Source organism: Adiantum capillus-veneris, chromosome 2 (genome assembly GCF_014529385.1).
Source record: "Adiantum capillus-veneris isolate H3 chromosome 2, ASM1452938v2, whole genome shotgun sequence".
Taxonomy (NCBI): domain Eukaryota; kingdom Viridiplantae; phylum Streptophyta; class Polypodiopsida; order Polypodiales; family Pteridaceae; genus Adiantum; species Adiantum capillus-veneris.
The window spans coordinates 94,729,751-94,756,745 of NC_140932.1; the positions used below are offsets into that span (position 1 = coordinate 94,729,751).

General features: G+C 41.2%; 1 protein-coding gene across 1 annotated transcript in view; it reads right to left on the reverse strand.

Annotated features, from left to right (window-relative positions):
* Nucleotides 1–23,156: 23,156 nt before the first annotated feature.
* The window catches only part of LOC147463223 (putative sulfate transporter 4.2), a 94,669-nt gene continuing 90,830 nt past the window's right edge, over nt 23,157–26,995 (reverse strand). Inside the window, exons 15-17 of the mRNA XM_086487766.1 lie at nt 24,214–24,293; nt 24,033–24,109; nt 23,157–23,844 (exon numbers count right to left, since the gene is read on the reverse strand). Of these exons, the coding sequence (XP_086343892.1) occupies nt 23,590–23,844; nt 24,033–24,109; nt 24,214–24,293 (412 nt within the window). The 3' untranslated portion in view covers nt 23,157–23,589. The remainder of the gene's footprint in view (nt 23,845–24,032; nt 24,110–24,213; nt 24,294–26,995) is intronic.

The following is a 26,995-nucleotide window of genomic DNA, read 5'->3' on the forward strand; positions in this document are numbered from 1 at the left end:
TACAAAAGTTTTGAAGACCAAATGTTGCAAGTTGTGTGACATATGTCTCCATCTTCATGCCCATGCATGTGTTTATTGATTTCTTCCATGATAGAGAGCTCATGAAGACTACTAATATGCTTATCTGCAAGTCAAAGAAATGCCTTGATTTTTTAGATGATTCTTGGGATGTCCATGGTTTTGATGGCATCTTGTGTAAGGTGGACAAGAAATCTATTGTGTTTAAGTGCATGCTAGCTTCTTAGAACTTCATAGATTCCTTCCACTACATAACCTAGCATCGAGCGAATGGTCATTTGGTAGTTGTGGACCAAGATTTGTCTAATGACATTAATAATCCTTTGAGGATGCTTGAGGTGTGATGTGAACCTGACTTGGTGATAGTTCTCAACATTCAAGATAATGCCACACTACGATAGGTGCATGAGGAGTTGGAGAATGAGGTTGATCTCAACCTCCCTTAAAATTTCTTTTCCTATGCAACATGCAAAAGGTAGTATGTTTTGCAAGTATACATTATTGTTGTGTTTATTCCTTCTCCGTTTTTCATTGTCACAATATTTTGGTTTAGTCTATATTTTGGAATAACTCTACCATTTAGGCCTTTAGAGAAAGGTGAAGAAGATATATGTGCAAAGATAAGAGATGACCGACTAATGGTAGTGCAACGCAACTCCTTATCCAAGAAGGCCGCTCACACAAAGCACCATGATGCTTTGACCTTCAATTTTATTACAAAGTTGTAGACAATACTTTAATAAGCATTATATATACATCAATGGAAAAAAAATCTTGCAAATATACTCTAAACACAATTGTTTTTTCAATCATGAGTCAAATTGTTGTATATTTTATAGAATCATGTACATTGTATTGTCCAATTAATACATTGAGTTTTTAACTTTCATTTACAATACTGGGAGGGGTCCTTCCCAGGATTGATTATCTATAGTAGAATGTGAAGGCTCACTTTGGGGAGGTATAGATAAAGAGCCAATAGCGACAAAAGGTGAGAGAACAGGTGAAGGAGCAGCCTCAACATCATGAGTGACTAAGGGTGTTGGGTGATGCTGAAGAGATGATCGGGGTGTAGGCTAACGTGTAGGAGAGTGTGTAGGTGTAGAGTCATGAGGAAAAAAGGTGCATGGGATAAGGGTTGAGAAGAGGATTGTGCAATCACTTCCTCATCCTCCCAAAAAATGAATACAAAAAAAAGACCAGAAGTAGACTAATCAGAAAGACAAGAAAAGGCTATTGCAAGCACTGACTGCATTGCTCGTGCCACCTCTTCATACCTCTGAGATGGAAGCCATGGTTGTGGCCAAAAAAATACATCAAGGGATCCATCGGGCCACGTCTCCATAAGGTTAATCATATTTTAGACCATTGTCACCTTGAAGACCTCAACAAGAGCATCATAATAATCTACCAAGTTCCTAGCATACAAAATGATTCCTTGCCCTCAATAACTATAAGAAAAGATGCTTTGCCACTCATTTCTTTAAAAAAAGAAGATTATACTTACACTTCTATGCTCCTTAGTATAAATGCACTCCAACAAGATCTCTACATTTGCAAGAACTCTCCATTCACAAGAATGCCCATCATCCTATTTTAGCACCTTTTAACTCAAAATTAGCATGTTGTCCTAGATTTTCTCTTAGGTCAACGCTTCTAGGGAAACCAAAAGTTTTTGAATAGACCCATAGGATAGGCACAAGATGATGATTGGTTGCATCAAAATTTCAAAATTTGATAAAGTACAATTACCTTTGGACAGTCTTGTGAAACCCATGCGGACAATTTACAAGGTAGCAATGCTTGTGCTCAATGTTCAGTCCAACAAGGCTCCAAGGAGAACTATTTCCACCAAAGAACAAATTTAGCTGCTATTCATAGTAGACACAATACGTAAAGAATGACAAAAAAACACAACACTTATTGCTCATTGTAAGCTAGAAGTAAAACCTTAATCGCGTCTATGTTGATGGATTGAAACCAATCAATGACATCGATCAGGGAGGTGGAATCCATGATAAGCACCATTGATAGTAGTACATGTACTTTAGATTGAATATTCCATGAAAGGTCAGAGTTCAACATGCTACAAGTAGAAAAAATTTCGATCAGGAGACTAAAAATCTCTAAATTAAAAACCAAGCTTTTCAAAACAAAATTTCACACATACCATAGACCAAAATTGATAATTTGGTTTGTGAGCTTCTTGGTACCATCTCATAATATAGTAATCTCCTAAAGATGATACAAAATGCATCCCCACAAAAGAAGGGCAATGTCAAAATGGGGACCAACGAAAGCGGCTTTCTCATTGGCCTCATCAATGTCAAAATGGGGACCAATGAAAGTGACTTTCTCATTGGCTTCATCAATGGCCTCTGCTATCTCTGTGCCTCTTGATTCAATGTAAGACTCTTAATTTGTTGGTTCTTGGCACCACTCCACATTCAAACATGTGCCATAAGTGTGCTGGGTGGTACTCACATCCATTACCTTTAATTTACCTATTGAGGAGATGGTCAAAATTCCATCCATTTTCCTATTAAAAAATTTCACTAGCAGCAGGTTCTTGTCATACTTAAACCGCTAGAACTTTAGGGAATTGATATCTTGGGGCATAAGAGTCACTCTATAAGGATGGGCTATTAGGACATAGCTATGTTGAAAAAGCTCAATTAAAAGTCTTTGATTGCCTTGTGTAGTCAATCCACTACACTTCTGGTCCACCGGACATTGATGTTGGCTCTTTCGTAGATTTTGCACACAACTCTCTGAAAAGGGATCTTGGGGGGTTTAGTAATAGAAATATGCCTCGGGAGTTTGCAAAGCTCAAGTATAACACTTTGGTTCTAATCATACTTTTGACTCTACATATTTGCACATAAATTTGACAGATCTTTGCCTGTAACATGAGAAGAAGAAGGTTGGCTAGGTTGTGGGTACACCTTCCTCACTGTTTGCTTTGTGCGAGCCATGAGAAGCGCAATTTTTGCAAAAAATAGTAATGTGGAATAAAAAGGAGAATAATTGACCAATACTAGAGTAGAAGCATGAAAGGCAACTTTGGAAGTGGAGGACAAAGATCTAACAACAATGGAATCTACAAAAATAGAGATGTTATATATACAGATAGACATCATCATCATTACAAATCGTGGAATATTGAAAAGACATTGAATGCATTTATGAACTTTGATCATTATGGGGGATGTATTGTCTTGGGAAGTGTGCACCATTGTGCATGAAGGACATGTGGTTGTTGGGGTATAAAGCCCAATGTGGTCGCCCAGGTAAGTGGGCGGGCCGCCAGGTATGTACACATATTCTTTTGTTAAAACCTAGTAAGAACTCACTATGCTCTACACATTATAGTAGAGCGAGTTCACCATATCGTCGTGCTCTTCTTCTCGCACTCTCTCTCGCGTCGCACTTCCGTTCGTACTCCTTCAAGTGGTATCAGAGCTCAGATCGAGGCTCGGGGCAGCATTGCAGGAAGCCAGAGTCACCTGCTCAGATTGGAGTGAGATTCGACAGGCAAGGACATGGCCCCAAATCTTGTGGGCAAGCCCGAAGGGCTTGGTGTTCTCAGAATTTCATTCTGAGGTCATCTCGGCCACCGTTCGGCTTCGACAAAGTTCTGCGCAGGCCATTTTCGACTGCGTGGTCTCGGCGGGTGCAGATCCGACTCTGCAAATTTGGGGTTTCGGCCTACAACTGCAGGATCTGAGGATATTTGCACTTTCAGAGTGCAGATTTGTGGCTGTCTACACATCGAAGGACGACTCACAGTTCTTGGAGGCGTGTCACATACGCCACGGGCGCATCTACACACAGACTGTAAGCGAGCAGACTGTAGGCGACATCCACTAGTTCATCAGGTTGATATTGGTTCAGAGGTCAGTTTACAAGGGAAACTCTGCCGAATTTTTCCCAGGAAAGTAAACTACTGTGAAGCGTAGCTATGGCTGGATCACATGACACTGCTCTTTACAATATCAAGAAGCTGGAGGGAACCAATTTCCCATTGTGGAAGAAGCAGATTTGGCACATGTTGGTACAAAAGAAGCAGATAAAACCTATAAAGCTCAAGGGGATAAAACCAAAAGATATGGACGAAGATGAATGGAGCGAAATGGATGAATTGGCACTTTCTACCATTATGCTGACTTTGGCAGAAAGCATTTACTTCAATGTAGCAAACGAAATGTCGGCTTATGAAGCATGGACAAAGCTAGGTGATCTTTATGAGAAGCAGAGTGCAGCTTCACAGGTATACTGGCTTAAGAAGCTTGTTGACTTGAAGATGAAAGAAGGGACACCTATGTCCAATCATCTGAATGAATTCAACACAATCTACAGTCAGTTGTCAACTCAAGGTGTCAAGTTTGATGGACCTGTTAGAGCTATGTTCCTATTGATCACATTGCCGGAAATTTGGGACACTTTTCGCACATCTTTGAGTAATTCTGCACCTCCAGATGGTTTGAGCATAGTAGGTGTAGAAGGCAGTCTGCTTACTGAAGAAACCAACAGAAAGACAATGGACAAAGGCAAAGGAACAACCTTATTTGTCAGGGGAAAGACCAAAGAAAAGGACAAAGGTGGAAAGAGGAATCAGTTTCGTAGCAAGTCCCGCAATGCTAAAGGCAAGAGTGACATAGAATGCTACCATTGTGGCAAGAAGGGTCACATGAAAAGAGACTGCAGAGAATGGAAAGCAGAAAAAGGCAAAGAGAAAGTTGAAGACCATGGTGAGAAGAACAAGTCCTCAATGAAGATTCAAGAAATAAATGTGACAAACACTGTTGCAGAGGATGACAGTCTAGTGTCAGGAGACATCTACTTCTTGAAGAATACAATGGACTCAACTCTTCTTATAGCATCTGATGGACATGCACTGAGTGACTGGATTATAGACTCACGGGCATCCCTTCATGTGTCTCCAAACAAGGAGTGGTTTACCTCTTATGTGACCACTAAAGATCATGTTCGGCTAGGCAATAGGCAGACATGTGAGATCTTAGGTGTTGGAGATGTTCAATTGAAGTTTCAGAATGGCTCTTCTTTCACGCTGAATAATGTGAGACATGTTCCTGCAATTACAAAGAGCTTGATCAGCACAGGTTTACTTGATGATGCTGACTACGTCACCACTTTTGGACAAAACATGTGGAAGATATCCAAGGGTTCTATGACAGTAGCACATGGAGTAAATTCTGGAGGACTTTACATGATTTATGTATCAAATGTCTCTAAAAATGTAATCAATGTAACCGAGCAGTCGAACGTTTCTTTGTGGCATAGCCGGTTAGGACATATGTCCAAGAAGGGAATGGAAATCTTGTCTCATTCTGGTTATTTGCCTGGCTTTTCATTTAATGATTTCAAATTGTGTGAACATTGTCTGTATGGTAAGCAAACACAGCAGCCACATAAGCATAGAAGCAGTAGAGGAGATACACAATTGGCACTTGTTCATAGTGATTTGTGTGGACCTATGCCTAACCTATCTCTAGGGGGAGCTTCTTCCTTTATGACATTTATAGATGATTACTCAAGGAAAGTATGGGTTTACTTTCTCAAGCACAAGGATGAAACGTTTAGTGTTTTCAAAACGTTTGTGACACTTGTGGAGAATCAGAGTGGCAAGAAGCTTTAATGCTTATGCACTGACAATGGTGGAGAGTATGTTTCAAAGGCCTTTCAGGACTTTTGTGAGTCAAAAGGTATAAAACGTGAACTTACTGCTCCTTACAATCCTCCTCAAAAAGGTGTTGCTGAGAGGATGAATAGGACCATACAAGAGAAGGTCAGAAGTATGTTGTCTAATGCACAGCTGCCAAATGGGTTCGCATCAATACCTTTGTATAGAAACAAGCGCCCCTATTATTCTAGTAACATAATCTGATTGTGTACTGACAATATTCCTTCTCTCCTTCCTAAAAAATAAGTTGATTGTGTACATACAATATTCCTTTTCTCCTTCCTCAAAAATTGGGAGGAAACTATACACCCACTATACACTTTCTCCTTTGTACGCTCTTGTCATACTTATCGGAGATAGGGAGATTTCCTTACGTCGTGTGTGAGCCACAAAGGTTGCAAGCACATAGCTAGGGTGTTGACAAGCTCAGTAAAGTGCAAAGGGTGTGTCACTCACCTCCCTGTATCGCAGTGAATGATGGATCCCTACACTGTAGAGAAGAAGAATCTTGCTAGCGCTGCTTGACCATCTCGTTATTGTTGGTGCCGTTGCTAATGCTCAATCACGTCCACACACAATTCCTCCCTTGCACATACACTTGTACAACCTCGATCACATGCATGTAAGTGGAGAAGGAGAGTAGGAGCAAGAGCACTTGCATTAGCACTCTAGACAATGAGAATATTCTAGGTTTACAATGGATTATATAAGGGCCAGTCATTTCATTTAGAAATTGGGCTCTCATCCTCTTTTCAGAAGGAGGTTCTTGTAATTGTTTGGCCAGTTTCTTGATTTTTGCAACATAACTTCTGACTGACAACTTCCCTTTCTTGATCTTGTCAAGCTCACATAATATGACTTCATCCCCTCTATTATTTGAATACTCTAATCTAAAATCCTTGATGAGCTTATTGTATGATCTGAGTTGTTGCCCCCTTAAGTGTCTAGGGAAAATACTCTCCCCATTCATCTTCATCGATAACCTTAAGCTCAGAATACTACTCAAATGATTGGATATGAACATCCGGATCATCCTTTTGCCCCCTTTGAATACTAGAAATGATATTTTCATATTAGTGAAATGCTCGTGACTGTTGGATCTGGTTTTGGAAACCCATTTCTTGTCCTTAGATTTTTGTTTGTTGTAATGATCGGTATCAACTTCTTAGTCATTTTATGTTTATTTTTCAGTCACTATATCCTCAACTTGCTTTGTTGACTTGTGTCCTGTTGAATCATGTCTTCTCTTGCTGCCCTCACTTACTTCAACATGTCACTGGCTATGCCGGGATCCATGGGATCTATTGCATAGTTCTTCTCTCTCACCATGTCTATGCATGTAATGAGATGAATGTTGTGAATCCCTCGATTCATGAGTTGTTCTTGGTCCTAGAGGAACATTGTTCTCATTCCCAGGTTCTCTTTCTGTCTCAAAACCTTGCTTTGACTCTTTTGATACTGGGCTGACGCGATCCAGATTCTCCGTGAAGCTCATAGCTAGCCTTTTGCCTCATGATGTTCCTTTGGGCAGCATGATTGATTGTGATTACTCTAACACCAACTAGGAGATAGTCTGTCTGTCAAGAGAAAATTAGCTCAAGCCACCGTGATTGCCAAAATGGAATGAGCTGGAAACTTTCAGATAGCTTTTCCAGGTTGGTGGTTAGAGTTAGTTCAGACTAGACATAAGACTTCATATCAGACCAGATAGTAATTGAAAGATAAGAATGGAACTAAAAAGAGATTGATACTGAAAGTGGAGTTGTATTATTCAGATCAGACAATTGTGCACAAATGTGCTCTATGAGACAAGTAAGCCTTCAGCTTAATGAGAATTACAAAGTATGAATGGCTCTTAACGCTAGGCTCAAGATTGTGGGATTAGGGATTCAGTACTCCATCCCTACAAATGAAATAATGGGCCCTATTTATAGCTCTCTACTGGCTCTTTGACTGACTCTTCTCTGTGCCAGTTACCCCCATAACTGATTCTGGTAATGGAATAACTCAGTATGGACGCGATTCCCATCATTTACAATTCCACATGTTCAAAGTAGCTCATACTCGCTTTGTGGGAGTGTGTGTGTGTGTGTGTGTGTGTGCACGCGCGCGTGCATGCGACGCGTGCCCACACACACATGTGTGTGTACACTTTTCAAAGATAATTCAACGGAAGAGAGGGCAAGTTGTTCAAGAATAGCAAGTTTACAAAAGGAAGATGGTGTATGTAACACAATTTTAATTTATGTTCATATTGCCATTGAAGAGATGTTGCGAGATCATGACATGCAACCCAATCATCAAGATTGCTTTGGGGAGAGGAGAGACTACTCGTACTAACTAATGTGCATGCTTACATTGAAGAGATTCCTTTGCATAATGACTTATAAGCCATCTCTCCACAGTAATATCCTACCTTGTTCATAGGTACATATTTGATAATTTTTCCCCAAGATTCTTCTTTATGAAACTCTTCAATGTTTTATTTGGTTATTCCCATTATGCCCATTTTTTCTAAGGTGCCTTGCAGATCCTTCCATAGATGCGATCTTATCTTCAATAACTCACTCAATGTGATGGTACATTGAATATGTGTCAACATGATAGACTGCAAGTTCTCCACATCCAAAGTCTGCTTTGCTCGATTCAACTTTGTGGTCTTGCATACCAGTGAATTGCCTTTTTTTTTCCCCAAGTATGAGGGTAATCAACTCGTGTATACCTTTTAAGCGGCTATTTTGACCCTCCAAAAGGACTCATGTGCAAGTGTACTATGTTCACAAACCGTGTGTGTGTGTGTGTGTGTGTGTGTGTGTGTGTGTGTGTGTGTGTGTGTGTGTGTGTGTGTGTGTGTGTGTGTGTGTGTGTGTGTGTGTGTGGAAATCATCTAGGATGTCTGGACATGCGTAACTAGTTAGGGAAGGGCTCCATAAGTGGTGTGGGATATGTCACACACCCTAGAACTTTATTTGATCATGAATTCTATGACCCATGTGAAGGTCTTGCATAAGGACACAAGCTATCAAGGTGGAATCATACGTGATTGCATTTGGAAAAAGGCCTTCCCTTTGTAAACCATTAAAACAAGCCAAAGCTTCCTTTCCACAGCCATGTTGAGCATATCCTACAATCAACGCATTGTGAGAGACGACCGTTTGAACAATAATTTCATCAATATTTATGTGCTTTAGTAAGGGCACCACATTTCATGTACATATGGGCTAAATCCGTGCCAAGTACATCATATTTCTCTTGTTGGAATTAGAGTTGCAGGCATGCACACATAGCTTGGAGAAAATGAAAAATCTCAAGACACACAATAGAGACTATATTGCTTAGTACAAACCTAGAGTGATGCACGTATATTCAATGCATACAAGAAAAAACCTAGTGAGGGAAAAAGTGCCCCGGCAGTCTTAAGTGTGTTCACAGACATCATTACCACATATATGGTAGCAAATTTCTCTTAGGAGTGATGCAATGAATGAGAGCTAACACATGGTGTATAAGGAAGTATCGTGCCCTAAGGACATAATCAATTTAGAGACGGAAGCAAGCCCAAATCTTTGCAAAATGCCTTGTGACCAGATTTTCTAAGAGTCTTCCCCTAACATAGTGATAATGAAAGCATGAAAAATTGGGCTCCTTGCAACTGCCAATTCACTCTGACTATTAGTATGGATGGTGTTGGCAATGTCTTGTCCAACACCCAAATCAGCCATAAGGAGTCTGAGCCATACACACTCAGGCATAGTAGCTGTGAAGATTGCACTGTATTCAATCTCACAACTAGAAGTGGCCATAGTAGGTTTCTTCGTTATCAACTATGATATACATGAACTATCAAGCATGAAATAGAAACCACTTGTGGACACTTGTGTGTCATAACAACTAGCCCAATCAGAGTTTGAAAAAGCATGCAAATCTAGCAAAAATGATCCCCCCTCGGGATGAAACAACCCAAGACGTAAAGTGCCACTTCTCAAGTAGCAAAAGATCCTTTTGACAATCTGTCAACGCTTAGAAGGTTCTTCAAGAGGTAGCAAAGAAGCAATCATATCAAATTTTTGCAAAGACAACAAACTAGTACAATTCAAATGCCCAAAACGTGGATGGCAAAGTTTTGCATCTGAAATAATCTTTGAATCCATGATTGCATTTGCAAAATTTTTCCCACACTTTTCATATAAAGTGAGCTTATACAACCCACGACACATAATTCCAAATGCAAAAATTTTATCACCGAAACTGAGATCATGAATTGTACATCTATCATCCCTAAATTTGACAACAAAACCAAGTCTTGCAAGTGTAGATACAGACAAAATGTATTTTTTTATTCTCGGTATATAAAGTGCATTGACAGGTGTAAAAGAACTACCATTCACAACAGTAAGCGCAATCTTTCCAACTCCCTTGAATAGATAAGAGGCATTGTTGACACAAGTGGTCGTATTCCCATGAGGAACAACCTAAATAAGTCATGATGCCAAGTAATGTGATTTGTACTATTAAACATGTGACAATTGGCATACATGCATTATGGACAAAAGGATCATAAGTACACTATACATTGAATGCCCATTTTGCATCTCTATCATCATCACAATCTCCTTTTACAAAAGATTATGCAATAGTTGCACTAGTAGAAGATCCAACGTCTTTCTTCCTGGCTTCTTTTGTCTTCAACTTAGGACATTGCTTCTTCAAGTGATCATTAATCTTGCAATAATGGAAACACGTCTTCGTCTTGCCATTTTCACCAAAATTCCCATACGAATTTTTGTCAGCATAAGTGCTAGACATAGGTGATTTTCTACTCATAGAAGAACCTGCATTGATATTACCACCTCCTCTTTGAGCAGCAATGAAAACCTATTCGATTGCACAAAGTTTAGCAGGTGTTTAGTCATGTTCTTTCTTGTAAGTGACTCCTATAACAGCAATGTGCATTCTATATCTATATCAACATCACAATCTCCATTCATAGAAGATTTTGCAATAGTTGCATTGGTAGAAGATCTAGCCTCTTTCTTCTTGGCTTCTTTTGTATTCAACTTAGGACATTGCTTAATCAAGTGATCATTAACCTTGAATAATGGATATGCATCTTCTTCTTGCCTTTTTTCCCAAAATTCCCAGATGAATTATTGCCATAAAAAATACTAGACATAGGTGATCTACTACTCCACGTTACCACCTTATCTTTGAGCAACAGTAAACGCCTTGTCAATTGCATGCTATTTAGCCCTATTCTTTCTTGAAAGTGACTCTTGTGACAACAATGTGCATAATGCATCAAACTTGGTAGCTTGATGGTTTCCTAGGGTCATCAGTCTTGTTTAAGAAAGCGGCAGCAAGCCAGCAACAATGTCTGATTGATGTACATTCCATCCAAAATAGGTTACCAATGCACATACAAAACAAGTAGTAGTCATATGACAAGTGGGAGAAAAAGGCTCTTCATGGTCAATGCCTTTCTCATGTGCATAAACTTTTGCAACAAGTATCACCTTATAACAATCAATCTCACTATCCATGTTACATTTTAACTTGTAAACCCACTTTGTAGCAATGGTCTTTTTGCCTAGAGGCAAATCACATAAAGTCCATGTTTCATTTTTTATAAGTGCATCATATTCTGTTTGCATTGTGCTTCATCAAAAGAAAGAGGCTCTTCTTCATCACATAGACTAGAAACAATCAAAGCATAACAATCGGATGCATATGATGCATGGAGAGAACCTAAACAAACATGACTTGATAAGGTGCAGCCAATTTACTATCGTGTGAAGTTTGCACTAGCCATGAAAGCATACCCCTAGCCTCTTCATCCTCAGCCCTTTCCACATCAAGTCCATCATGTATATCTACATCGATAATAGGTTGATTGTGACATTTTTGGAAACCCCCATAGGCTATACATTTGCCTCACTAGAACTTACATTCAAGTTTCCACCATTAAAAAGAGGCAACATAAATTTCATGGGAGCTTACATTACTATCTCTCGTACATGATAACAAGGACTGAACATAATCCGCCACAAATACAACATCTCATGAAACCAAGACACACTTTGTTTGCAGATGGTATAACCTATAACCCTACTTTTAATATTGTAACTAACAAAAAGGCATTTGACAGCCTTATTGTCCAAAAAAAATTTACGCTACTTTTGTGGTTAAAGCATAATCTAAGCAACCAAAGACATGCACGTGATCAACAGATGGACTCTTATCATGACATTCTTCATAAGGAGTCTTAGATTGCAAGGCTTTGGTAGGAAAAGTACATAAGCAGCACCCTTGACAACCTCAAGTCAAATTGAATGTTGTAAAGCACCATATATTGTGCCATCTTCATAAAGCGACCTGCTTTTCTTCTAGCTTCAATGAAATATTTTTTCATGTTGTGAAAATGAATTCAATCAAGCTTGTCTTAAGCCTTGTGGATGTTCATGACTTAAATCTTGAGAAAATGGATGTAAACATGACATTCCCTCATGGTGACTTGAGGAGGAAATTTATATGCTTCAATCAAAAGGGTACGAAGAAAAGGGTAAGGAGAAAATGGTTTGCAGGTTAAAGAAAATCTTGTATGGTTTTAAACAATAATCAAGACAGTGGTACTTGAAGTTTGATCGATGGATGATGGATCATAAATTTAGAAGGTGCAACTCACATCACTATGTGTACATGAATAATTTGGGAGATGGGAAGTTCATCATCCTAATGTTGTATGATGATGACATGCTAATTACAAGTACTAACATGCAGGATATCAAAGACCTAAAAGAAGAGTTGTTTAAATCTTTTTTAATGAAAGATTTAGGTGTTGCAAAGCAGATATTTGGTATGAAGATATCAAGGGACAGGATTAAGAAGACACTAAAGCTATTTCAAGAGCATTACATCAAGAAGATATTAGAAAGGTTTGCAATGCAAGATGCAAAACTGATTTCTACACGTTTGGCTAGTCACTTCAAACTAACCAAAAATTTATGTTCAACGACACAAGAGGAGACTATCTACATGTCTAAAGTTCCATATGCTACAGTGATAGGTTCTCTAATGTATGCTATGGTCTGGACAAGGCCATGGGAGGTGTGCGTAGGTTCATGGATAATCTAGGTAAAGAGCATTGGCAAGTTGTGAAGTGGACTCTAAGAGGGTTCAACAATACATGGGCACTACAAAAGTTTAGGCTACTACATTAGGTATTAGAATTCGGGCACTCTATTGGATATTTGATTTTGGGTTCATGGTTACTTCAATAGCATTATGCCTCAGATTCTACACAAAACCATCCCCAAGATGTGGGTGTTGTATCTGTCATGTGAGATTGACGGTCCACGATCTCTAGATGATGTGGACCGTCCGTTTATTCTCAAGAATAAAAAGATTTTGGTCGGGTCTGTCTCCACGATATGAACCCACCACCTAATGCACAGGAGGCAATGGCTCTCCCACTAAGCTATCATGTGTCACTTGAAATGGGGGTGAGAACATAAAATGATATGGCTGGGTGGGGATCACACGGTGTTCACTTGGAATAGGTGGATTTACAAGGTGATCACATCTTGATCGGGGGATCACTTGATGTTCACATCAAATTTCCTTGGGGTTTACATTGATTGTGGGGATCACACGATGTTCACTTGGAGATCACTTTGGGATGGTAGGAATCACACGATGTTCACTTTGGAATAGGTGGGTTTACAAGGTGATCACATCTTGATTGGGGGATCACTTGATGTTTACATCAAATTTCGTTGGGGTTTACTTTGATTGTGATCACATGATGATCACTTGGGGATCAATCCACCATCGAACGATGCAAAACCAATCTCGCCGCACCCAATTAATAAGGACCATTGATCCCACCTAAGAGAGGGGGTGTCAAATAACCACGAGGGGTGTTCTACTTTTGAGATCCCAAACAAACCTTTGCGAATGATATCTGCATGTACACTTTGACATTCTATAGAGATCTTTAGCCTCCGTAGGCTTTGAAGATGCAAGCAAAGGTTGTCACTTCAGGAGAAAGTTTCAACATCTTGCATAGAGCCACATGCCTTCAAGATGCATGCAAAGGTGATTGCATCTGGAGAGAGGCCCTCACTTTGCATCTGCTAAAAACACATAAGAGATTTCTTGTCTTGCCCCTGTGGGGAGAATTTTGCAATTTCCAAGAGTCCACACTCCGGACAGGAAGCAATGCACCCCGAGTGCAAAATGTGGTTTGCTTGCAAAGGCACATCAATTATTCAATGAGTTTCTTGATAGAGATGTAGTGTGCTAGAATGCATTAATTGCAGGATATTGTGAACATGGGCACAATGAAAGGCCCAAGCATACGTGCATCAACTATTCAATGAGTTTCTTGATGGGGATGTAGTGTGCTGGAATGCATTAATTGCAAGATATTATGAACATGGACACAACGAGAAGGCCCTTAGTTGTTTTGAACAAATGAAATGGATTGGCCTGCTTTCAGATTCCGTGACCTTTCTTTGTGCTTTGAAAGCATGTATGAGCACAAAATCAGCAAAGAAGGGGAGAAAAATCAATGAAGAGATTGCCAGTAATGGTTTTCTGGGAAAAGATAGCTTGCTATGCACAACTTTGATTGACATGTAAGCTAAATTTCATCTTCTTTCAAAGGCATGGAAGGTATTTGATGAGCTTTCAATCCCTGATAAAGTCTCTTGGACGTCAAAATGGTCTAGGTGAAGAATCTTTCAAGTACTGTAAAACAAAATGAAACAAGAGGAGCTTTCTCCTGATGCAAGCACAAGTACATGTATTTAAAAAGCATGTGGCAACATTGGAGCAATCGCAAAGGGTGAGCAGATACATGAGGAGATTCATCAGAAGGGATTTTTGAGGGATTTTTTTTTTCTACGGGGGGGCTCTACTTCATCACTATATGACACGGGCATGCTCAAATGGGATCAATGGTGGAGGAGGAAAACTCGAGGCACGCCATTCGTAGACCGTTAGATTTGGCAATTTTCTCGAATTTACTAGTTTATCCGAATTTACTAATCGGTCGACATTTACAATATGAGATACTCGAATCCCCTATATTTCAACAAACGCATGCAGACGTAGTGGTTAGTGCACATGGCTCATAGTGGGGAGGTCCTGGATTCAAGACATGGGGTGTGGACTGTCCCGAAGTACAAGCCTATCCGAATTTATTTTTCTCCCCGAATTTACCAGATGTCCCGAATTTACAAATGTGCATCTGACGATCCGAATCACCTCAACCGTAGATCCCATTTGAAGCTGCCCGTGCTAGATAGTGTGGAGGGGGGGCCCTACTGGATCACGTTAAAAAAAAAATCATTCCTACGACGTTAAAACTCTCTTCTTCTTCTCTCCTAATCTCTCCGCTTCCCCTGGCCATCGCTAGCACTGTAGTGCAATCAACCTACCCATCCTCTACCCCCTCCTATCCTGCTCCTCTTACCTCCACCTCTCCTTGCCCTTTCCTCCCTCCTTCGACCTGCACCTCCTCACCTTGCGTGAACATTCTTGCTGCATTTTCATCGGCCCTGACACAGAGAGGTGATTGCTCTTCACCTCAAAGAAGTGCTGTGAGAGTGAGAGAGAGAGAGAGAGAGAGAGATTAAAGGAGAAAGTCTCTCACCCTTCCCTTATCCCTTTTCACTTGTAAATGTATTGGTAGACATGTATGCCAAATCTGGTTCTCTTGTATTTGACAAACTCTTTAGTACAAGGTCTCCTGGAGTACGTCCCTCATTGCAGGTTATTGTGAACATGGCCATTGGGAGGAAGCACTAACTTATTTTGAGAAAATGTTAGAGAAGGGCCCTCCCCAGATGTAGTTATCTTTGCTTGCATTTTTTAAAGTATGTGAAAGCTTAGGATCAATTGAGAAAGGACATGAATATTTTGACTTAAAGATCACAGGGACAGGGCCAAAAAGCTCTAGATACAAAGAGATGGCATTCCTCCAAATGCAATCACCTGCACTTGCATCTTGAAGGCATGTGGCATTACACAAGCACTGATATGGGAAAAAGAATTCACGACGATATTTTAGTCAAGGGCTGTTGAAAAATGAATTCATGCTTGTATGCCGGATAGGTTACATTGTTTCTCTGATAAAGGCTTGTACCAACATTATTGATTTGAACATGGAGAATCAATTCATGCACAGGTAGTTGACAAGGGGAATGAATCAATTTTCACACATGCATTTGTGCTTTAATGATTTGCCGGTTCTAGATCGACATGCAGTGTTGTGGCTGAAATAATGCATGCTTCCCTTGCAGTTCCTTGCCAGCTGATGGAAGTGGCAGAGGGTCATTTCCACTCCTTGACCTTGATAATAGCTTGGATCACCCCGGGCTCCTTAATTAGCTTCAGAGTCAGCTTTAGAGCTTCAGAGCTGTATAGATGAGTGTAACCACTCAGCTGGAGAAGCACTTCAGAAGTTCATATTACAAAATGATCTGGAAACAAATATTACATTGGCAATCTCCTTAATTCACATGCATGCATCCTTTGGGAATCTTGCCCAAGATAATCAATTTATATAATTATAGAAAAACCTGCTTCTTCTACTTGGGGTGCCATTATTTCGTCCCATGCTAGGCTCGGTGAAAACGACCAAGCTGTTGCTCTTTATCATGAGATCCTCAACTCAGGATTATTGGCAGATGGTCCTTTCGAATCATATGGTTTTGTTGGCGGTACATTGGCTGACATGTATGAAGACCCGAAGGCTTGATGTTTCCCAAGTGCTCTTTAGTAGATTGCCACACAGAAATGTTGTAACATGGACTACACTGATCACAGGGTACGCACATCATGGTCAAGCAGAGGAAGCACTTCATTGTGCAAAGCAAATGGAGTGGGAGGGTCGTCAACCGAACAAAGTCACCTTTGTTGCGCTTCTCAAAGCATGATTTAGCATTGCAGCTGAAGAGCAGAGCAAATGGATACATGACCAAGTTATTGGAAGGAGCCTAGATACCGACCCATTTATTGGCAGCTCCCTTCTTGGCATGTATGTCGAGTGCGGCAACATGGGGGAGGCTCGTGTAGTATTTGATAGACTACCTTACAAAGATCGTGTGCCATGGAGTGCCTTGAAGGAGGCTCTTTAGTTGTTTGAAGGGATGGTGCGGAGAGGAACAGAGCCAGATAGGGTTACACTTGTTCCCTAATAAAGGCTTTGTACCAGCATTGTTGCTTTAAAACATGGAGAATCCATTCATGCACAGGTAAACGACAAGGGACTTGAGTCTGATTTCCATATAGGCAACGCACTAATAAATATGTACACAAGTTGCGGGACTCTAGAGGATGCTCACATGCTATTGCAGCAATTGCCAGTAAGAACTATTGTTACCTGGAGTGCGATAATTCCTGGCTATTCTCTACAGAGAAACTTCTCCTTGGCTTATGGTTATTTTCAGGGCATGCTACATTCATGACTCAATCCAAATGATTGACTTTCATCAGTTTGTTCCTGCTTGCAATATGCAGACAAGGTTGAGGAGGCATGCCGACATTTCAAGTTCATACGGCAAGACCATAACTTGGAACCTACCCTAGAGCACTATAATTCTATGTTGGATATCCTTGGTGGAGTAGGACTTTTAAAGGATACAAAGGATCTAATGGAAAGTATACAATTTTTTCAGGATATTATCGGATGGACCTCCTTGCTTGGCTCTTATAATACACATAACGATGTGACATTAGGAGAATGTTGCTTCAATTGGGTGCTCGATAAAGGCAGTTATGCAACTGCTATACATTGATATTTAACATCTATACCATTGCAGGTATGGAAAAGGATGAAACAAGGATACAAGACATGAGAAGGTTCTTAGGAGTATGGAAAAAGCCAGCCAAGGCTTACATTGAGGTTCAGCATCATGTACATTCCTTCCTGGTTGGAGATGACAGCCATCCACGATCAGATGATGTCTATGCTAAACTTAAATCCTTAAATGCAGCCAAGACGGGGGGCTAAGTATCAACATTCCAATACCATAGTTGTTGAAGACAAAGGAGATTATAGTTATGGGCATCCAAAGAAACTAGCTATCGCCTTTGGGCTCATAAGTACTCCTCGAGGATCAACCATCCAGGTAGGCAAAAACTCAAGGGTATGTCCTGATTGCCATATAGCAACGAAGTTCATTTCCAAGATGGAAATGCAAGAAATCATAATATCGGATTCCTACAGGGTGGTCCAATTTAGGGATGGATTGTGTTGCTATTATGACGAAGTTTTATGCTGGTTTAAGGAAACGTCTCTCTCTAAACACTTCCTTCAGTTCAGTCAACTCTTTGAAATTATGTAACTTTACACAATGCCTTCACATGAACAAGAATCCAGGATGAGATTGCAATAGGAACAAGCAAACATCATTTCGTCAAACTCGTTTACAAAGCTTTAGCAATCATCATCTTGTTCGTTTACGATAATTGACAAATGAATGTCGAAACAAAAGGGTACGTAAAATACATTGAATTCTATACTCATCAATACTAATGATGCAATGAAATGAAGACGCTAAAAATTGCACGCTATCATGAGAATGGAACGTTTCCTCGTATTATAAGAATTGGGGAGGAGTGTGCAAATTCTCCCATGCAAGGAGACTTACATGTTTTTTTTTTTCCAAACATAAAAAGTGAACAACATTTATAAGTGAATATATTTCAAACGATCCATATCATCACTTTATATAAATTCTAACTCTTCTTATGGTTCTTTTGCGATGTACATGGCTAAAAATTGAGACATCAGGATTGTAACGCACTAGAGATGGTGCCAATTAAGAAACAAGAAAACTTGCTTTCATGAAAGGTAACAAGTTCTCTCTCTCTCTCTCTCTCTCTCTCTCTCTCTCTCTCTCTCCATTTTCTTCTTTGGAGAATATATACTCTCATGAATCTTCAAATGACATAGCCACACATACTATGACAAGAATGCACACAATACAGCGAGATTGAATCAAAGAATTAATGCAATATAAAAGCTAAGGACAAAATTTAGACACACAACCATGTCAACTTAAGGTAATAGGATTTTTGGAAAACAAAGCTCTCTCGCTCTCTCTCTATCCAACTCCTACCTTTTCTCTCCTTTTTCTCGTTTTCTCTTACTCTCGGACTTACTTCAATTCAATACAAAGACGGCTAATGAAGCACTCTAGTTATGGGCTTGGGACCAAATAATGGGAGGAGACAATGTGAATTAAAGCTTCAAGAAACTTGCAACCAACACGAACCAATGAATCCGACTAACGCCTTGGCTTCATGAGCTTGCATCGGTCGATGTAGTGAACAAAAGACTGGGGCATTGTTTTTTGAGGCCATAGCCGACAAATTTGATAAGGCCTCTATCTCTGTGATCTCTCGGATGATTCGGGCTAAGGCCTCATTGACACATGAGATTATTCGAGCTGAGCTAGCGCCCCACCCCTCGTGGTCGAGGCATTGACTAGATTAGTATCCTTTATATACAGTATATGGGACCTCCCCAGATACAGATACGCTCGGCTAGCCTTGGAGTCATCCCGACAGCTAGCATTGGAGGGTGACACAACATGTTGGTATGGGTAGATGTCCTCATGATTTTAGTCACATGGTTTCAGCATGGATAGATTGCCTCCGTTCCAGTACTCCTTAGATGCACCCTCCCCTATCTCTCACACCGACAAAGATCATCATACTCATATGTCAGGATCTGATTTAGCTTAATACCAGGAGCATATGGATACAGTCGGCACAGGAGTTGGGCACGAAGATGGCTTTCTATAGAGAGCATCTTCTCCAACTCACAAAGGACGGCTTTGTGACTAGGCCTGCATACATGGATACACGCTTATCTTATGGGATACGGTGTGCTATTGGGCAGATGCTCCCATCCTCACGTCAGCTTCAGATTGAGACTGGCCGATTTCGAGGGGTACCAACAGAGGCCATTTATGTCACCTAGAGTCAGAGACAGAGCTACACTACACGTCATTGCCCAGTGTACTACAAGATATGAGGCCATTTCCACTGTCTGGTCAAAAGAGGGTTTTGGACCATCTTCTAGAGTCATGAGATAGGAGGATCAGAGATGTCTTGGATTATTTCTACTAGAGCTGCGCAGACATAGAGAGAGCTTGATGAGGACATCGCGGGAGAGCCAACCTCAGAGATAGATCACAGACTTCTTTACACGAGCCAGAGGACACCCAGGGGAGCAGTCATCACAACAGATCTCAAATCTCACCCACACCTACCCCTGCTGCTCATTCAGCTCCAGAGACGCCCTTGCCAGGTGCCGTCATCAGAACCGCCATCCACCGAGACAGAGAATGGCGGAAGTGGACAATGTTGCCCCCAATATCATGGGCTTGCCTGCAGATTTGGGTAAGCTATGCTTTGCCAAGCTACCCCTGGATGCGGTGGCATGCTGCCGAGTTGTTTGTCGCTCCTGGGTCTCTGCTCTGCCTCAATACCCTGTTGACCGCCTGTGCTGGCCCCATTTCCTGGCCATCTTCTTACTCCTCAAGAAGAATGAATGAACGCTGTGAGTATGGAGGGCAAGGCGCGAAAGCAGGCGAGCTTTAGTCTTGTGAAGGCTGGAGAGGTCATTCAGTAAGTTACGAAGGATTGCTACCTTCAAGGATGTTGGCTCCTAAACTCCACTAATATCAAGATCAACAAGTGTGACTAATAGCTTGAGGTAACCCTGACCTAGGTCCACTGCACTAGGTAAGTGTGCATAGTGTTTTGTACATGAGAGATATAGCTCAAGTCAATCTATCTATATTCAAGATAGAAAACTTGGAATCCATAAAATGAATTTTGAGCTTTCAGTTACGACAAGTTTTAATGGCGCATTGCATCAATGAGAAAAGACTTGGATGCGTTGTTTATATATAGGCCAAACATGGCTTTTAACAAATGTGGCCTGTATCGATATCTCTTACGGTTTACCCTACATCCATTTTATCACGTTCCCCTCAAAAATTCCAATGTTGCTGGTTTTGGTCAAAAATTCTTTATGTATGCAACCTCTATTTAGCGCTGATTTCTGGTGAATTCTCTTCTCTCCTAAAAGAATGGGTTGCTTGCATGATCCATTTAATATTTACATGTTACTCAAGGTTGTTTATGTTAATTATTGTTGTGTAACTAACCTTCCATCGACGTGGATTTGCACTAGAATGGAGGTTTTTCCTAGGTCTCTTCATGGAGAGAGCTATCAATGTGTGACGGTTTGCAACCATCTCCTCCCTCACATTGCACACACTCTCTACTGGTTTGGGCCGGTCAAGAGTGCCATAAGGTGTTAATTTTTAGTATGACTATCTTTTGCATCATTCAATGAGGATTTTGTTATGCATTTTGGTCAACCATTGTTCTCAAAGAGGTTTCGAGCAATTCACAAGTGCTACCCTCTTTGGGATGTCCATCTACTTGCATGTGAGGGCACGCAAACATGTCATCCTACGTGAGAGGTGTTGTCATGACGGTCTCTTTACTCATCTACGTAGCACTTTGGTGATCCTCCTTGGACAACCTTTTTTAAAATCTTGGAAAACCTACATATGAGAAATAATATAGGTAAATTGAGTACATTTGAAGGTTTTTATACTAAAATTCTCTAGATTTTGTAGGTTGTTTCACCTTCAAATAGAATTTAGAGGTAAACTTGGAGGTGGGATTACACTAAACCTAGGTGCTTTTTTAGCTTTGCCCAAATGGACTTTTGCATTTGAAAGAAAACACCAATGATTCTTTAGATGTCTACACAACGAATTATTCCAAAAGTATATTCAACATAGACTGAGCTAATATTACATAGTAAAAAGAAATCAAGCATTCGAATCGTCTTTCCATGGCGTTAAAATACACAAAATTTAATTAAATTTATCCGATGCTAGATCAAATAGTTAAAAAGCACGCCCATAATTCTTTGAAATTTTCCACAGGTATGCAATAGATATATCAAACTTTTATCATACCTACAAAAAGATTGACATTATCTTATAGTCGGCTAAGTTCAATGATAAATTACAATTTTAATTTGGCTCTTCTTATTACTCTTGAACTATAAAACTTAAAAGTCACCTTCAAAGTCTTTTGAACGTATTAAAGCCATACTCAAAAGGTTAACAAGGTGCAGCTGTTTGGGATCCACACCTAGAGACCCATTCAGCATCAAGTGTTATCAATCAAATCAATTGTCAACACACAAGACTCACAAGGTCGAGCAATTGATACCTTAAAGGAGGCCTTGGAGGCTGGGAAGCTCTTACATTTATAACTATGTTGGGGATGAAGTTATGGTCCACAGAGAACGTTTTGACATGTCGCTCAAATTTAGCTAGAGCCTGGAACCCACAGAAGGTCTGCAATTTTTGCAATATCTACTCATAGGCATAGTGGCAATTAGAAAAGAGACATCTTTGGTAGAAATCCTAAAAGTAAGACTGCACTGACGAGTTCCACCTACTCTCTATCCCCTCTTTAGCATGTTAACATTATAGACCCCCTTGTACATATTCTACTATGTATGCTGGCTCTTGTGGTGAAGAAATACAAGAATAAGTAGGCCACATTTTGTGTGTACTTTTCTAGGGGACCATTCATGGCAAGAAGCCGTCCGCACGCCATAGTGCTACTTCTCAAGAAAGTATGTGGGGGGGAGAGAGCGAGAGAGAGAGATGTGGATAATCTAGGGGAGAAGTGGGAGGGGGAGAAGTAGCACTATGGCGCGTGGGGAAAACTCTATCAATGGCAGAGAGGAGGCTGCCCGCACGTCATAGTGCTACTTCTCAAGAAAGTATCTATGGGGGGGGGGGGGGGGGGGGAGATTATTTTGTTGACATTAATATATTGAAGGATCTAGATGCTCATATAACTGATTCAATTTTCTCTATGTGCCTAAAGTAAGAGCTCAAGCTCCTCTCTCCCCTACTAGCTTCCAAGAGAAGATGCACCGCTATGACTGCTTAGCCCACCAATTGCAACATAGGAAGTGAAGATATTGTCAAAGGTGCATTTGTCCTGAATAATTCGATGACCACCGGAGAATTAATCATCCATGGTAAACAATGGGTGTTCAGAATTCTACCTCGTACGACAAAAAGCATTCTCACCACGCTCAGCAATGAGGGATCAAACCTGAATACAAAGACTCTGGCATATGACTTGTATCATAGATGTTCCATACCAAAAAATCCCAAAATCTTGACATAACTCTTTATCGAGGCCGTAATCCGCAGAACACAAAGACAAATAGATCTCAAAATGCTACCTCTATCTCTCTAGTGTGCCATAAAGCAAGAGGCTTCGCAGACTTGCCCCTACTTTGAAGGGCGTTGGGCATCAGCAGGTTGGATATTAAAATTCAGGTAAAGACCCAGTTGTGGCAGTTCAATAGACGCTGCAATTGCAGAAACACAACTATATGTATGCAAAAGAATGCTTCTCGATCTTACATAGATTCCTTGCTGTCACTTGCAAGACCCATTTTTGACTTTTCGAATTTATCTCCAAAAAATGTACAAATATTCATACAAATCAATTTTCTATTATTAACCCAAGGTGGGTCATTCAACTTAGTCCTATATTTTTGGAAGATGGTGTGCACGCCGCACAGATAGCTTTGCGGCACCCTTATTCTTCTAGTGACACAAATTGACTGTGTACAAACAATATTCCTCCTCTGCTTCCTCAAAAATGGGGAAAACTATACACTTTCTCCTGCCCTGACTCAACATCCTTGTCTGGTGAAATGTTCATCCAGGAGTGCTTTGAATGCTTTCAAACGAAGGTTCATATATTATGTATAGATGTGGGTGGCCCATTCCTTACACATCGCCTTTTCGAGTCAGAAGCGGAGCTGCCTCTGAATCCGTTAACATCCTTCCTTTAGAGTTTTGAGATAAGTAATCATAATACTGATCTTGACCTTCCGCATCTGGCTGTCGCCGTTGCATGTGCAAAAGGCAGACTTGCACAGCATCATGTACCCTCACAAAATACCACTCTTTGCCCATTATTTCTGGGATATGAGATTTTCCCAGTGTAACCATGACTTGGTGATTGGGATTGGACAAGGCCATCTGCAAGGAGATCCAAAAAATGCACTTCAAACTCGGTTGTACATACATAAATAAATATATAAATATACATATAGATATACATATGCATATACATCTAGATGCATATATATAGATGCGCGTGCACGCACCACACACACATATATATACATACATAAATAATATAGGTGTAAGCCCTAGGGTATCATTACCTGTATGTTCCGGGCTTTAAATTCTTCATACAGCTCTTTCAGAGCAAGAACGGCACTCGAGTCAATGTGTGTTACAGCTGCAAAGTTATAAGCAATTTTTACACATCCGCATGACTAATCTGCTCTTGTAAGATATGACTCTGTGGTAGTCTTTAGATGGTACACAAACTAAAAAACTTACGGGCTAACTCAAGGATAATATACTGAACTTGTTTGCTGGACTGCTCATTGCCCTCTGATTGAAGCTCGTATTTTCTTAACCTGTATTGTCAATCAAAATGGAACCTATCTTGATTAACTTATATTTCACAAGTTTTTCATGCCTAATATCAAAAAATTAGCCAAAAGTACTACTGAACATCAAACAAATTATCTACTCAAAAACTGTCTATGCATGTATTACCTATCGCTTGAGTTTTGGTTCAAGACCCCCATACTCCCTGAGAAGATTCTTCTTCCGAGGATGGGTGACAGATGGGTCAGGTAGTGGGTTGAGTACTCTCGGTTGCATAACCAGTGCTTTATCCATCATGGATTGGCCATCTGGAAAGGCTTGCCCTCGTCAGAGACCCCGTCCAGCTCAACATCTTCAGAATCAGCCTCAGAGACAGCAGGTTCTGCCAACCACAGGCGACCACATGCAGCAGCAGCTTCTGCAGATCCTAGATCATCGGCCTCGGCTGCACAAGGTGATCAAGGCTGGTAGAAGGTACGAGGCCCTTGGGTTGACAAGGTCAATGCCACCTCAGGAAGGTCAGCCAACACATGCCCAACAATGGGTTCCACAAGCAACCAATTTAACCTCCTGGGTCATCGCGAGTATACTTCGCGGGAGGAGGCAGCCCAGCCCACGTAGCCACCTTCAGCCGTCGAAGGGACAGTTCAACTACACTTGTCCAGCCTTCACCCACTCCACCTCCATCACCGGCCACTCCCGCTTCCTACATCAGCCTCGGTCTTCTCAAGCTTCCCACGATGATTCTCTCATAGAATGTGCAGGGGCTAAGATTGTGCAGTTTGCTCTTGCATCAGCCTCCGTCTTCTCAGGCTCCCCATGTAAGAGAACAAATTCCATCATATGCCTCTCAGCTAGAGCTCTGTTTACTGGTGTCTTCCCCTCAAAAGTTTCTCTCTAAGGGGTGAAACAGTCACCCTACATGATATTGGATGAGGACATAGGGGAGTTCTTTAGGGATGGAGATGTCATTCTTCTGGGAGACTTTAATGCCAGGACGGGCCAATCTCAGACAGCTTTCTACGATACCTCAGGGGAAATGTTGAGAGGATTGGATGTCAATGATATGGGATTGGCCAGGTGTTCGTAGGATGAGGAGCACACTTGATATGGGGGATATCTGACACACATGGGGACTGCATATGGACTGGCCATCTTGAATGGCCTCCAGACATTTCCAGCATCGAGTGGGTTCACTTGTTTTCCTCATAGACACGGGGCTAGCACAGTGAATTATGTTTTGGCTCAGCCCAATTTTGTGGCTCAGCCCAGGCCTATCGGGGTAGCAGTAGATCATGCCCTCCTCACATTTACCGTCTCATTCCCGTTCAGCACAGCTCGACCAGCACAGACATCTACACAACCCGATACACTTTTAACTAATTTTGTCTACATAGATGGTATATACAGACGCTTATGCACAGAGGATCCGGGGAGACCTCTAGCGGAGCTCACTTATATATTGATAGAGACACTGCAGGATGCAGCAGTAGAGGCATACCCACACACTGAGCCTGGGCAGCGACGACATTCTGGGAGCATACCCCAGAATAGCTGGTATGATGAGGAGTGCAGAGAGAAGAGAGCCTGACTTCAGAGGGAGGTGCTTTTAGGAGTCATCACTCGCAGGCAGTCACGGATTGCTTCTCGGCATTTGGTGTGACCGAAGAAGAGGGCGTTTCTAGCTCGATTAGAGCAGGATTTATACCAGCTGTTTTTTGGGCCAAGATTCAGGTGAGACATGGCGACTCTTCCATGGGCATTCTCCCCCACCACTCATCACGAGGTATGGAGTTCAGTGGACCGGTGTTTTCATTGAGGAGACCAGCAGACTAGACTGACAAGAGCTTATGCAGCCTTGGGAGGATTAGAGAGGATGTGTTCGCAGGTTCAGTTCAGGAACCTCGAACAAAGCTCTGGCTTTTTCACACTCTAATAGCTTCAACTATGCTTTACGGAGTTCAGATTTGGGGACCCTTAGTGGACCACCATGGCAGATATGGAGAGGTCTTTAGTCTCTATGATCTCTAGGATGATTTGGGCTAAGGCCTCAGTGCCACATGAGATTATTCGAGCCGAGCTAGCTGCCCCCAACCCCCGTGGTCGAGGCACTTACTAGATCAATATCCTTCATGCATAGTTTATGGGACCTCCGCATATAAAGATATGCTCGGCTAGCCCTTGAGTCATCCCGACAACTAGCGCTGCAGGGGGATACAGCATGCCGGTATGGGCAGATGGCATCATGGTTTCAGTCACATGGTTTCAGCATGGATAGACTGCCTCTGTTCCAGTACTCCTTGGATGCACCCTCCCTATCGACAGGATCTGATTCAACTAGATATCAGGAGCACATGGATACAGCCGACACAGGAATTGGGCCTGAAGATGGCTTTCTATAGCATCTTCTCCAACTAACAAAGGATGGATATGTGATCAAACCGGCCTATATAAACACTCATTTATCCCATGGGATAAGATGTGCTATTGATCATATGCACACATCATCGCATCAGTTAGAGATTGAGACCGGGCATATTTAGGAGAGTACCACCAGAGGCCAGGATTTGCCAATGGTGTCATATAGAGCTAGAGATAGAGTTGCATCACATTTGTCATCGTCCGGTATGCTATGAGATACGAGGCCGCTTTCATTGTCTATTCAGAGAGGGCTTTGGACCATTGACTAGATTCGTGAGATATCGGGATCAGAGATGCCTCGGGTTGT